General features: G+C 30.8%; 2 protein-coding genes across 2 annotated transcripts; one reads left to right on the top strand and one right to left on the bottom strand.

The window, feature by feature from the left end:
* The first annotated feature begins 135 nt into the window (after positions 1 to 135).
* Positions 136 to 5,532, top strand: LOC126840469 (hepatocyte growth factor-regulated tyrosine kinase substrate). The gene is made up of 15 exons (XM_050576227.1): positions 136 to 374; positions 435 to 519; positions 1,441 to 1,516; positions 1,605 to 1,793; positions 1,891 to 2,040; positions 2,146 to 2,270; positions 2,366 to 2,438; positions 2,539 to 2,634; positions 2,712 to 2,771; positions 2,912 to 3,037; positions 3,107 to 3,362; positions 3,437 to 3,621; positions 3,809 to 3,971; positions 4,174 to 4,245; positions 4,324 to 5,532. Exons 1-15 carry the CDS (start codon positions 344 to 346, stop codon positions 4,842 to 4,844), a joined length of 2,208 nt encoding a protein of 735 aa, XP_050432184.1. The 5' UTR covers positions 136 to 343; the 3' UTR covers positions 4,845 to 5,532.
* Positions 4,874 to 13,507, bottom strand: LOC126840470 (uncharacterized). Its single transcript, XM_050576228.1, has 5 exons — positions 13,059 to 13,507; positions 5,878 to 5,965; positions 5,609 to 5,682; positions 5,349 to 5,502; positions 4,874 to 5,288 (listed from the first exon to the last, which is right to left on the bottom strand). Exons 1-5 carry the CDS (start codon positions 13,140 to 13,142, stop codon positions 5,188 to 5,190), a joined length of 501 nt encoding a protein of 166 aa, XP_050432185.1. The 5' UTR covers positions 13,143 to 13,507; the 3' UTR covers positions 4,874 to 5,187.
* Between the last annotated feature and the right edge of the window lie 679 nt (positions 13,508 to 14,186).

Here is a 14,186-nt window from a genome sequence, read left to right as displayed (position 1 = left end):
TTTTAATTTGGGCAGTAATCCGAAATACATTTTTAAGTTGGCCACCTTGTACTGGTACTATACGTTGATAACAAAATGATAAATGACAAGTTCCACTTTCCAGTGATTATTAAAAAACATACCTATTATGATCTTGTCACACTCACATATTTCATCATAGTTTTCAATTTTCATTGTTCTCTTATTTTATATCTACTAAGTACTAATCAATTATATTATTTTTTTATCGTTAAAATTTACTTATTATCCCAGTGTGCAAATTATCTACGCAACATTAATAACCAATATTTACAATTAAAAACACTTGCACATTTTCGTTTTATTTTTAACTACAGCGAACAAAATGTTTAAATCCAACTTCGAGAAGTTACTTGGTATTTAGCTTGCCTAATAGTTTCCATCTCCACAAATATTAATTTTTTTTTAATTTGTAGATAAAGTTACTAGCAATTTGCTTCTAGAACCAGATTGGCCATCAACGTTGGAAATCTGTGATTCAATACGTCAAAAAGATGTGCAGTAAGTATTTTATATTATTTCTATAATAACATGACAAAGAGAAGATTCTTAAAACTTCACTTTTTCTTAACTCTCATCCTAACTCTTTTTAAATGTTTTCATCAATCGGTTAATAATTTGCTATAGGTCATATTATGTATGCTATGTAATCAACATTTAAGTAAAAATTATGAGTAATTCATTAAATATATTAATAATGTTTTGAAAATGAATGCATTTTTTTCTGTAACTTTCATTTTAACATATTAAAGTTTTACTTGAAATATATTTAATAATTCTATAATTGTCATTTTTTTGTTTGTTTATCAAAGATTAATAGTTAGTAATTATGTTTATATAGTTATAATTAAATAGGTCAATTTTTTAAAATTTTTGTTTCATTTAGCCACAAAAAAAAACATTAAATCTTCAAATCCTAAGAGATGTGAACACTAAATATTAAATTTCTCAAAGGGAAATTTCCAACCTTAAATAAGATAATATATGTTTATTTAAATTAAATAATTATCTTGTATAAACAGAATAAGCCAATAATTAGATCATAAGCCATAGCCGTATTATAAATAGTAATTTAATAACCCATAATTTGTATTTACCATTTTTCTTTGTGTATTCAAAATAGTATAAAATTACAGTTGACAAAATAAAAACTGTATTTACATTTTAAATGTTTTGATAACTAAAATTTACATAGAAACAATGTTGCTTACAAGTATCTAATGAGTGCTTAAGTTTCTTCGTCCTGCTAATTTATGTTAAGAAAAACAAATGTTATAGATGAACTATAATATTATCACAATATTGATAATATTAATGCTATATCACCACACGAGTACAGCTAAAAAATAATGTTCATATTGAAAAAAGTTGCGATTATGCTACTTTTATTGATTCATATAATATAATTTTATATTTTTTTAGGCCAAAATTTGCACTCAATGCTATTAAAAAGAAATTGTCAAGTACAAATCCTCACACTGCTATGTATAGCTTATTGGTTAGTATATTATTTTAGTTTTAAAGTTAACTATTCCTCATATTGAATAATATTATAAATAATATTTATTTATTTTTCAACTAACTAGGTATTGGAGTGTTGTGTAAAAAATTGTGGCCAACTAGTACACGACGAAGTAGGATCTAAACCATTCATGGAGCAAATACGAGAAACTATTAAAACTACACCACATGAAAATGTCAAATCCAAATTGCTTGAACTTTTACAAACATGGGCATTTGCCTTTCGTGCTGTTCCCAAGTACTGTGCTGTTCAGGTGCTTTTTATTTTATTATATTACTATAAAAAAATTTAAACTATTATGTCTTTAAAATGTACTATCCATTATTAAACACTATACTTTTGACATATAGGATACTGTAAATATAATGAAAGCTGAAGGTTATACTTTTCCTGCGTTGAAAGAAAGTGACGCTATGTTTAGTTCAGACGTAGCACCTGGTTGGGAAGATTCCGATTGCTGTCATAGGTGCCGTGTGAAATTTGGCATGGTACAGCGTAAGGTAATTGAAAAAGAATAACTAATTATTTTTTCAAGTATGAATACCATTTTTATCAGTCATCTTGTAATATTAGTTATTATATACATAATTTTTATCATTTTTTAGCATCATTGTCGAGCTTGTGGACAAGTTTTTTGTGCGCAGTGTTCTTCTCGCTCTTGTACACTTCCAAAATTTGGCATTGAAAAACCTGTTCGTGTTTGTGAAGCTTGTTATGAAAAATCTAACAAGTAAGAACCAAAAATTTAACTCTTACCAGAACTTACCAGTAATATTACAACTTTAATCAGTATTATTATTTACTTACAATGTATTAAATATATAGATCAAATACAACTAAAGGAGCAGATGACTTACCAATAGAATATCTTACTAGTTCATTGGCTCAACAAAATCAAGTAATTAAATTTTATATAGCCAAATGTCTTGTTTAAATCGGATGTTCATGATTATTTTAAAATGTTAATATATTTATAACTTATCATGTTTTATTATTAGGTTCCAACAAACAGAAAAACTGAAGAAGAGCTTAGAGAAGATGAAGAACTTCAATTAGCTTTGGCGCTTTCCCAATCGGAGGCAGAACAACAAAAGGTAAAACATTCAAATAAAAGTATTTAAACATTTTGTACTTGCTATAAAAAATATTTTCTCATGGCCATTAATTCTAGGTACCATACATGAGTTCAATATCAACACCAGCTGCTCGTTTATACTCATCACCTCCTGTGGTAAATTTATTAAATTAGTTTTTTTTTTTTTTTACCAGTTTTTATAATGAAATATGTGTGAGAATTCTTGTTGTAATTGTATTAATTTGTGTTTTATCCATTAAATACTTAATAAAAAAAGTTAAAACTTTGATTTCTAGAAAGAAGAAAAAACAGAAGTTGAAGAAGATCCTGAACTGGCACGTTATTTAAATCGCTCTTATTGGGAAAATCGAACTGAACAGCAATCCAAAACTTCACAATACAATAATTTTAGTTCAACAAATGTAAAATTATAATTTCAAATTTAATCATGCACACAACATGTTATCAATTACAATTTTTTTATGTTGTAGGCAAACACTGTGCAGCCTTCAAATGTTGCTTTAAACACAACTGTAAAAAATGATCAGCCTAATGATTCTGGAGAAATGGAAATGTTTATAACATCAGTAAAATCACAATTAGAGATCTTTGTGAATCGTATAAAATCAAATTTGAGTAGAGGTAGAACCGTCATTAACGGTGGCTCATTGGATACTTTTTACTCAAAGATCACTCCTATGCATCAAAAATTACTCCAGTATATTCAACAACAAGACGAAAAGAGACGTAATGAAAAAATATTGTGTTTTAATCTTGTAAAATTTAATCTTAGTTACTCTTATGAATATTACCTCATTTAGTGTACTATGAGAGATTGCAAGATAAGCTCGTTCAAGTAAAAGACACTCGGGCCGCATTAGACGCAATGAGAGAGGATCATAAAGCTGCTTTACAGCAAGAAGCTGCTTATGCCGAACAACAAAGACAATTACAGTTAGCGATGAAGTTAGATGTATTAAGACAAAGAAAACAACAATATCAACAAGTGGGTTTAATCAAGTAGTATAGTACTGAAAGCAAAACCCGTATGAAATAAGTCTTTTCATAGTGTGTGGGAATCGAAACCAATACTCCTAGTACCAAAAAATTGAATGCTTCATTCACTGTGACATAAACACTCATAGAATATTAGGTTACCTATAGTAATTTTATTAAAATTATAATGTTTTTAGTATCAACATCAAATGACACTCGCACAAGTACAACAACAAGAACAAGAAATGGCTATGCGAATGGAACATCAGCGACAAAACTATCTCAATACTAGCATTTATGGACCAAATTCCATACCAAGTGTGCCAACTGCTCCAACTCCATACATGTCATCTGGCCCTAGTAAGTTTATGTTATTATTTCATAATGAGCTGCTTTAATATTTTTGTATTTTTATAAAATAATAATTTGTATGTACGTAAAAGAATAATATTTCATTATATTTCTGTTTTGACTAAAATATATTCACATATAATTATTTTATATTATATTTATTTATAAATGATATTAATGTTAATTACATATAACTTGAATTTATGTACAGGTTCAATTGTATCTTCTCAGATACAAGAAAATAATATACCAGGTCATTATCAACATATTCCTCAAAATCAAGGTAATATTAAGTTAACTCTTAAGTTTTTTATTATTTTAAATGAATATTTTAATATGTAAACATTATGTTTATTTTCAGCTTTTCCTGGAAGACATATGATATCGCAAAACCCAAATGCAGTTCCAATTACCCAACCTGTTAGTTTACCGTCTAATGAACCTCATAATATGATTCACACTAATCCGAATATTCCTCAACCCATTTACCGACCACAAATGCCACCATTATCATCAAATTCTATAAATCCAGGGGTTCCCATTAGTCAACCAATAAGCTCATTGCATCAACAGCCACATTCGAGTGTTGGTTCTCACACCCAACCGATGATGCCAGGTCACCATCAAGCTCCTATGCCACATATGGTGGGACCACAGCGTACAATGTCAGTTGGACAGCCAATGATACCCAGCCAACATCAACAGCCAATGATTGGACAGATGCCACCAAATATTCCTTACGGCGTCCCTGTGCATATGGGACCGTATGGTTCTCAGCCCATACCTAGTCAGCAAGTCAATCCACAGCCGTCCGCTCCCAATCAACATGAACAATCCAGAGTTGAGCAACCTGCAGTTGCTGAGTTGATCAGTTTTGATTAGCTTAATATAATATTGCATTCCGAGTACACGTTTTATCACATAATAATATTTATTGAAATTTAACATTATTTTAATTTTGTGGGTATTTTATTAAATTGTTTATTATATACAAAATATAAATATTATATAAATTTTAAAACATAAATAGTGCTTTATAAATTAACAGACAAAACAAAAATGTATACACTACCTACATAACATTGCAGTAAGCCTAATATTACCATGGACATGTAGATTAATCAGGTTGATTATGATTTATGTGTGAATCCTTACTGGCAAAAACTTATCAAATACATTTGGTAAAAATAATAATAAACTATGAAGTATATTAATTTAGAAGCTATTAGCCATAATACGGGGTTCTTGTATAAGGTGTTCGGTTGTCTTCTTCCTTTATTTTTTGGTAATAGCTGTAGGTCACCCACCACATGTATACATAAATACCTAGATGAAACAAAAAAAATTAATTTTTGGTTTTGATAGTTATTTTTCTTAATAACTTACAGACACCGAGCATGCCAACAACTAGTACTAGAATGCTTGTGATGTAATATGCGTGTATTAAAAAGTCAATAGTGGTATACAAAACAGATATGACTAGTCCAATACATAGCATAATTGTTAGCACGATCCAAGGTAGCATCAATAATTTGTTTCTCTGAAAAAATAATTTCAATTTTGAAGTTAATTTTTATGTCACAAAATTATGTATCCAGCAATGTTAACAAATATTTATTGTTGTAAAAATAATAATGTTTACAAACCATTAATATCCCAGCTAACAGTAAAGCTGATATCAAAATTGTCATTATGAGATTGATTGCAACAATGATTTTTACTGAAAATAAAAATTAAAAAATGTAATATTAAACACTTGTGTATAATGTTCTCTTACTCTACGGCGTGGAATGTGGAATTCAAATAGCATAATACTGACCTACAGAGAGGTAAAAAACGTAATATAGAATACTATTACTACTTAATGTGGTAAGTACTCTTTATTAAGATCTTAAATAGATCTGTAGATACATACCAACAGTTTTGGGTAAGAAGTCGATGACGATGGTCTGTATTTTAATATCGTATACCAGGATCACTATTAATGTGATTATAGCAATTACCTAAAAAAAAAAATTCATTAGCCATCTGGTGTAAGTTTTGTTAAGCTTATAATTTTTACACATAATTAATATTGTTAAAAATAACAAGAATGGGTCTACATAATTAATTGTATCATAACGAGAAAGTGTCTGCGTGTGAAATGACTATAGACATAAATTGTTATTATTAATTATTATTGACGGTGATCTTTGTACAAATGAGCAATTTATGATGTATTGGTATAGCTATATAGTAGTTACTAGTCTTTTAAAAAATAATTTATAATTAACGAGGAAAACTCGAGTACCTAACATAATTTTAAAATACAAGTGAGTTGGTAGACTATAATTATCGATTTTGTTAAACAAATTATTCATATACGAAGCTATAAATTATTAGTTCGTAACTCGATGTTTGCAGGTTGTAAGTACCTATTTGTATAATTTGTTTATTCTCAACCATTATCAATAACAATTAATAGGTTTTGACGTTTTATTGTGGTTTCTTACATGAAATACTGATTTGGAATAGTCCCTCATTTGTTATTTAAATTTTAATACGGTTTAAAGGAACTGTAATTTAGCACAAACGTCGTTTGCCAGTTCATCACAAACTCCCCATGTAGTTTATAAGCCGTGACGCTTAACAGCGCCTGACACGGAGTCAGGAGTGCTTATGAAGAACATAAATGTTTACCAAATAACGACAACCGTGAAGTTTTTCAATGTCAACTTTTAACGAAAACATTAAAATTGTTATTTTTCCAGTAGTAAAAGGAAATTTACGGTCCAGATCCGACCACGCGTCATAAACTTGCCTAAGTAAGTATTAACCTACATTTGAATTCTGACTTCTGTCAAGTAACGTCTTTTAGGTTGCTAATAATATCAAAAAATCGGTAAAGGAGCCGCTTTCATATGCCGAAGAGAGAAACGACTATTGTACATTAATCATTGTATACTAAACAGTACAATATACAGACAAATATTTATTTTATTATAAGGCACCAACCAATTTAAACCAGATTGCCAAGATACGTGCCAAAAATGTACAGGCAAACTTTCGGAATGCTTTGGTCGGGATACTATAATTCATATTATATATTTTAACAGTTGCATAATCGTAAAACAAAATTTGCCCATATAACATTTTTACTTTCTATAATCTATATTATATCTATACAGATAGATATAATAATAGAATCTACAATTTTGTTTACATTTCATAGATAATGTCCTATAAACGATGTAATTATTCGCCAAGAGTTTATAGATTTCATTACGGTCGCGGGTCGAGGAGACGGTTACTGGATCATCGAGATATTCAACTTACAATACTGATTATTGTTGACATTGTTAAGCAGATGTAATGTATCGAACTGCGCCCATCATTGTAAAAATAAACTACATTAATCATCGTTGTGACGTTTGTGTGTAGTATTGGCTACCTAACTATTTAACACGATTACGCCACTTTTTTCTAACATGATACATCCAGCAACATTTACGTCTTAATACTGTCAGACAACAGTTTATTATAACAAATTGCAATGTACTGTATCTAAACAAGTTTTCACAATAAGACGTGTGCGGGTGGTCCAGTTTAGAACCATTTCAAAATAAAAAGCTATATTGTACACGGCGGACTTGAATGAGGGACCAGTGTCACGGGAAATCAAGTTTAAGAAAATCGGTAGGTCTTTTCGTCTTGACAAGAGAGTAAGAGACAAACATAATACATGTACTAGACGGTCCCACGCCTGTCGTAACTAATTTGTTGTGTGCCAAGGATGATAATTATTATTATTATTAATACAAAGCTCGACGTTTGACCTTCCTACAAGCGTCGCATATGCTTTTTTAAGTTCCAGACGTTATAGCGATGCTCTCGGTATTCTATATGGATCACATATGATAATAATAATAATAATATTAGCTGTGTATCGTATACGCTATTAATAAAACATCCCGCGCACTCTTATAAGATACAAAGCGCTTTAGAGCGGTTTTGATTTAAGTGCGCACCGGCCCGTAAAGTATATTCGATCGAGTACTCGCGCTTTTCGTTTTTTATTAGTAATAATTGTTAGTTTTGATTATTATTATTTATTATGGTTACCATTTAGGACTGGCTCGAGAACACATACCGCACTTAATGATACACACGAGACGTGTCTTATACTCAAAATAGTCGGCGGGTTATCGCTAAAGAGAGCGGAGTAAAAAAAAAAAAATACCAACATTAGACCTGAAAGCAGATAAAAAAACATACACAACAAACGTGAGGTTACATCCGATTTCACTGCTGCCTGCCATCTGACATTAAAAGAGCCCAGACCAAGTCTAGAGAACCTGTACAGTATGGCGGCCAAAGCTCATTATCGTTACAATGATCTGAGATGAAGTACTCGCGATATCTTTTTTTTTTTTATTGCATTCTTAGCGCGAGACGTTGGGTTTTATTTTTGTTTAGAATTCCAATCTTAAGAACACATTACAGTCTAAAATGTAATGTTGATCGAGCACATCTCAACACCAAAAATTACCTTCCCATTAAAAATGTACTATTGTATTATTATATGTATAATTATTATCTATAATATTTTTTAAATATGTCAAACAATCATATGAATTCATAAAACAATTATACTGTTCGAGGGTGAATTTGTAACACGATATCTGATATTTAGCTAGTTCATATATTATTAAACCATACCGATTTTTTTACAAGTGATTGTATTGTCTACCACTATTAACTATTAATTATAAAAGTGCTATACATTCGAGTACTTATATCGCACCACATAGTAAAGATGAATAAAAATAGGTACTACAGCGGTTAAGCAAAATGTTGCATGGTACATGAACAAAAACAATGGTTTACCGTAGGTATTGTTAGTAATAATTGTTACAACACAAAACCGACCTTTGTGAAATCCTCGAAATGTCACTTTTAGAAAATACAAACAATACAATTTAATTAATTTGAACAACAAAAAAAGTTCGCGAAAAAAATATTGATTTAAAAGTTATTTTTTACGCCGATATACCTTGTACCATAGATTATAATAAATTATTGTTCTATAAATATTGACATTTAAACATGTAATACAGAAATACCTATAGACACTTTCAAATACCAAATTTTGTAGTTGGTCCATTATTTTTTTGATTTTTGTACATTATATTTATAAATATAATAAGCCAAAATCTGTTTCATCTGTCTATACACGAGTGACTAATTAGATACCTATCTGTTTTGTTTTCCGAATTCAATTGTTGCACATTAGTACTAGTTACACAATTGTAAGAGTAGGTAATGTTTTGGTATTAGATCCACTCATAAAAATTATCTCAATAATTAACAGTTCTTAGTTTTTTATCCGCCAAGTTCCTATCCTAGGTCGTAACAACCTGCTCTATAAATCCCTTATAAATTAGCAATGTGTATATTATGAATAAATATTAAACATTTAATGTAAATAAGTACACTTAAAATCTAGAATTTCCTAGCCTATAAATAAAACATGATTTTGCTTTAACCAAATAATATTATTTATATCATTAAAATAACATGTTCAACCAAATTGTTAAACTAATTAAAAGATACTAATGAGTAATGTTTAAACAATTATTTCTAGTCACAATCCTATATTTTAAACACAAAAATCTTCTTCGCATGGTCACTGGTACCTACTAACCAAGTTTCCAACCTAGTAATTTTAACTGAATAACCGTATTAAGTTATCTTTGATAAAATTATATTTAAATATTATACGATTGTAGCCAATGCCATTCCGGTGGTCACATAGATCAGAGCATTCACCTTATCATATTATATGTGTAAACAGTCTAATAGTATATATAATAGTGTAGACATGTAAAATTGTCAATGCTTCACGTATAATATTAACTTATAATAATTAACGTCCAATGAACTCAATTGCAAATTATTTGAAAAGGTAGACTTACATTTGTTTAGTAGGTAATTTTATAAAATATACAATTATGTCAAATAATAATGTCAAGTACGTTTATGTTCTAATGTATTGTTATGATTATTATAGTTTATATCCGATAAATCGTAATTAAAAATAAATCATAATTATTAGCTATTTGCTATTCATTTAATTGTAATCTAGAAAATCGCTTATAATCAACTCAAACAATAATTATGTCTGTCATCAAAAGTAACTGAATTTTCATACTAAACTGAAACTGTAATTTAATAATCTTATTTGTTTTTATGTAACACATGTCTTAGGATTTTGGAATATTTGTTAGTGGTAACTACAATTAAATGTAATCACTAAGGTCCGGATAAATATTCTCTTAAAACACCTAAAATATGATTCTAATATTCTCTAAAAAACCTACAAATATTCTCCATATAATCTCTTAAAAATTAGAAAAATAAACAAAAATAATGAATTAAAATCAATATTTCCTTTATTGAATATAAAATAACAATATATATTTAAAAAAAAAAAAACAATATTCCTTTGGTATGATGATTATGGTAATAAATTAATATTTACTAAATATTCTTCTAAATTTAATTCTGACTTGAATTAAATTGAAGTACAATTTAAATTACTTACTACTTATTTAAATTTTATTATATGAGTTAATAATTATGTATTTCTCGATATTCTCTGGGCTCATGTTAGTTCTTCTATCGCTTAAAATGTGTTTGTAGAGGCTAAATGAACGTTCAACATCAACTGATGTTAAAGGAGCAAACTTCATATCAGCAACTACACTAGGGGTGAAATGTTCTGGGAGATTTTCATTGTTTCCAGATAAAATGTTTCCAACTTTTTCTAACATTTGGTAGCCTTTATTTTTTTCACATAATTGAGTCACTTTGGTTTTTATAATGTTACCCTTTTCACCAGGTTATTGGTCATTTTGTAAATTTTTGTTGTTCTTATCAGCATGAAAACGATGCAGTATTGCAGGTTAGCCACCATATTTGGTAAACAGCACGGCACGACGCGGCGACTTAATAGTACTATCACTGTGTGTATTTTTGTATGAAAATATTAATTATAATAATTTTAAAATTAAAATAAATTATTATGTTTTTCTCACAATTTGCAAAATATTCCAAAATATGCTAAATAACCTAAATATTCCCTAAACCATGAAATATTCTCAAATATGCAAAAAAAACTTTTTCCTGTGAACTCTGTGATGAATGAATCGTCCACATTTTTTACCCTCATAAGACTGCATATACTCAGTAACAATATGTAAAAACATATAAATCCGGACTTTAGTAATCACTAATCATACTGTTTGCTAAGAGAAGAAAAACAATATAATCGCTACCGTTTATATTATAATACATTAGTTAATCGAAATTCTAACTTCTCGATAGTACGTCGGTCCATTAAAGAAAAACTTAAAGATAAACCATTTAATGTTATGGTTGACATAAAAAAATTTGGGTAAACTCAAAGGTTGGTTACGTAAGGTGATGTAAAGCACTTTGTTATTGAACTATTGTACCTATAAATTATAATGAAACAACCGTATACTATCATATATCATAGTTGTTACTTGTTATACACTGAATATTAAAAAAAAATAGGTATACGATTTTTGTAATCGCGTCGCAAGACTATTGGATTCAAACAAATACGAATAGTAGTAGGCTCTGTTGTTCTGACTACTTGGTTTATTACGTTTAAATTGTGTAAATTGTTCGTTTAGTCGACAAAAAAAAAGTAGGCTGTGTTTTTTTACAAAAAATAATATTCACATACACAAATTACCGGGCCCGTGACAAATGGGACCATATGTGTTGCTACTAAAATACTTTTGATCGTATGTTTTCCAACAGGTGTGTCTTTTACTATTAATAAGGCCGTGTTTCAACACAAGAACGCTCGTCCGATATAATTAATGTATTAATATACATGTACAATATAGAATGTATATTATGTCGTGTGGGAAACATTTTGATATTTTTAAGTCGCCGACTGGCGTTCGAACCCTTTTTTGAGATATCCGTTGACGCGGGGATGACTCTTTGTAAATTGATCGTATACATACGGCGGATATTATTTTATGTGTCACGGTTTATGTCATGCCCACAGACATGGATAATAATTTACCGTGACATTCGCACGCGTAAGCCAAACCTATACGTTGTCGAAGATAGAAAAACAATAAATATAAAAAAAAAATTGTTTTTTAACGCGGGAATAAATTTAATTGGGTTTAAAAATAATGTAGGTAGTTTTTTTTTCGATATTGCAAATGGCAGATTTTTTTTTAAAATCATTACTTCGCCAAGAATAAATTAATCGGTTACATAAATACTGAACATACTACAAACGTCTTACAAAACAATACGAGCTGTGCGTTATGTTTTTGCTGAAAACACTTTCTGGCCAACTAGGTTTCCAAAAAAAAAAAAAAACAAAACTTTAATGTAGGTCATAGCGCGACCGATTTGTTGTCATCTGGAACGCGGGCCGACATTTAATGCCTCAACAAACTCGTTCGCGCACTTCGCCCACGCTGTCCTTGAACTTTTTTGGCGTTGGCCGTGTAAGAAAAACACATTAAATAACCTCCAAACCTTAGTTTAAAAAAAAAATACACCTACCCGACGACCCATATGTTTCATTCAACGTGTTCAAACACTGTACAACTGATGTATTCTAAATTGTAGTAAATATTTATTTTTGCTCGTGAAAATAAGTGGGAACTTGACGGAGCCCTTAACAGTTATCAAATGCAATAAATATAAAAACCGTAATGGTTAATACCTAAGGGCTAAGTTTTTAAAATTCAATGTCCAGTAATGATCGAGAACATGAAGTCTACATTCTTAAGATCTATTTTCAATGCCTAGTTGGTTTAAAAATGTATATTTTCCAAAGATACAATTAAATGGGTAACCGCAAAGCTTTCCGTCTCAAAGGACAGCTTCGAAAATATCATACAGACCTCAGCTCTCTGCTCTCTTCTAACGCTGTTTACTCTAATTACAACAATTTACTTCAACAATAACTTTTGTACTATAATTGCGCTTATATGTACAGTTTGTAATGCAGATAATTTAAATAAATATTGTGATTAGGCATAATGATATAATTACAATTCCGTAAATGCCGCTGATGAGGGCACCCGTCTTCAGCGGACAGCCCATGCATGATGAGAGAAGCGGTAACTTGCGGCCCATGATTGAATGTCGTCCAAATACTTAAACCGGATTGAAATATCTATTATTTAAATATAGATGTTTATATTTTTCGCTTGAAAGAAAAAACCGCGGGACGTGATTGTACGCGCGGGATGACCTCGCTCGCAGGCGCCGACCGATACACTCAGGCTCGGACACTGCCGTTGGCCGCCTCGTCGTGGCCCATAAATAGACTGGTGACCGTTTAGCGGGCGAAAAGTTTATATAAAGAAAAAATAAAATCAACTGAAAAGCGCGCTACCGTCAATGCGTTAACGAGAAGTGTACGGACGAACGTTTGCGAACCTTGTGTGCGATACGCGCGCCGACGTCGCTGCGGTACTGTGTATAAGTACGCTGTCGGTCGTCATCTCATGCCCAAGTACACAAACGTGGGCCGCGGAAAATCAAGACTTTCAGGGAGGGAGGGGGGAGAACATATGGTGTAAATGAGTGAACTGTAATCCTAACCGCGAACAGCGCAAGACCCGTCATTCCACGCTGACGCTATACGCCGGCCGGGTAAGGCTATTTCCTTTTAGGTATACACCGACAAAACCTGTTCTCGGTTTTGTATCCGATCCGCCGGCGCTGTAGCCACAGGTCAAACCTTCTCCTCCGCTTCCTCCCCCTCGGCGAGCCGATATGTACCTGTAATATAATAGCGGCCTGTCCGTGCAAACATATTGTCCCAGAAGGCTCTCGCTCGACGCATGCTTGACGACAGACAGCAGGATCAAGGTCAACCCGGTCTATTATAATAGTATTACTATTATTATAGTTCTTCGTTGTTATTGAATACCGATAAAATAATAATATTCAAAATTATTATTATTATTATTACGACTTCTCGCTGTATACCGATTGTGTACGCTGTGTAAAATAACGCACAAGGACCGGCATTATTATTATAATATTTGCATTGTTCCAAATGTGTGTCCCTATAAGGCAACAGTTAAATCGTACTCAAGTAAAACAACAACTCAGCGCTGTGTCTCGTTATTTGCCCAGAGCTCGACGCAGCTAAATTTCAATTTCGAGAAT

Source organism: Adelges cooleyi, unplaced genomic scaffold (assembly GCF_023614345.1).
Source record: "Adelges cooleyi isolate 19-005CV unplaced genomic scaffold, UGA_ACOO_1.1 ACOO_flye_CR_arks_rails_tigmint_CR_PRNA_376, whole genome shotgun sequence".
Taxonomy (NCBI): Eukaryota; Metazoa; Arthropoda; class Insecta; order Hemiptera; family Adelgidae; genus Adelges; species Adelges cooleyi.
Note: the sequence above shows the minus strand (reverse complement) of the source record. Positions and strands in the feature narration are given on the sequence as shown.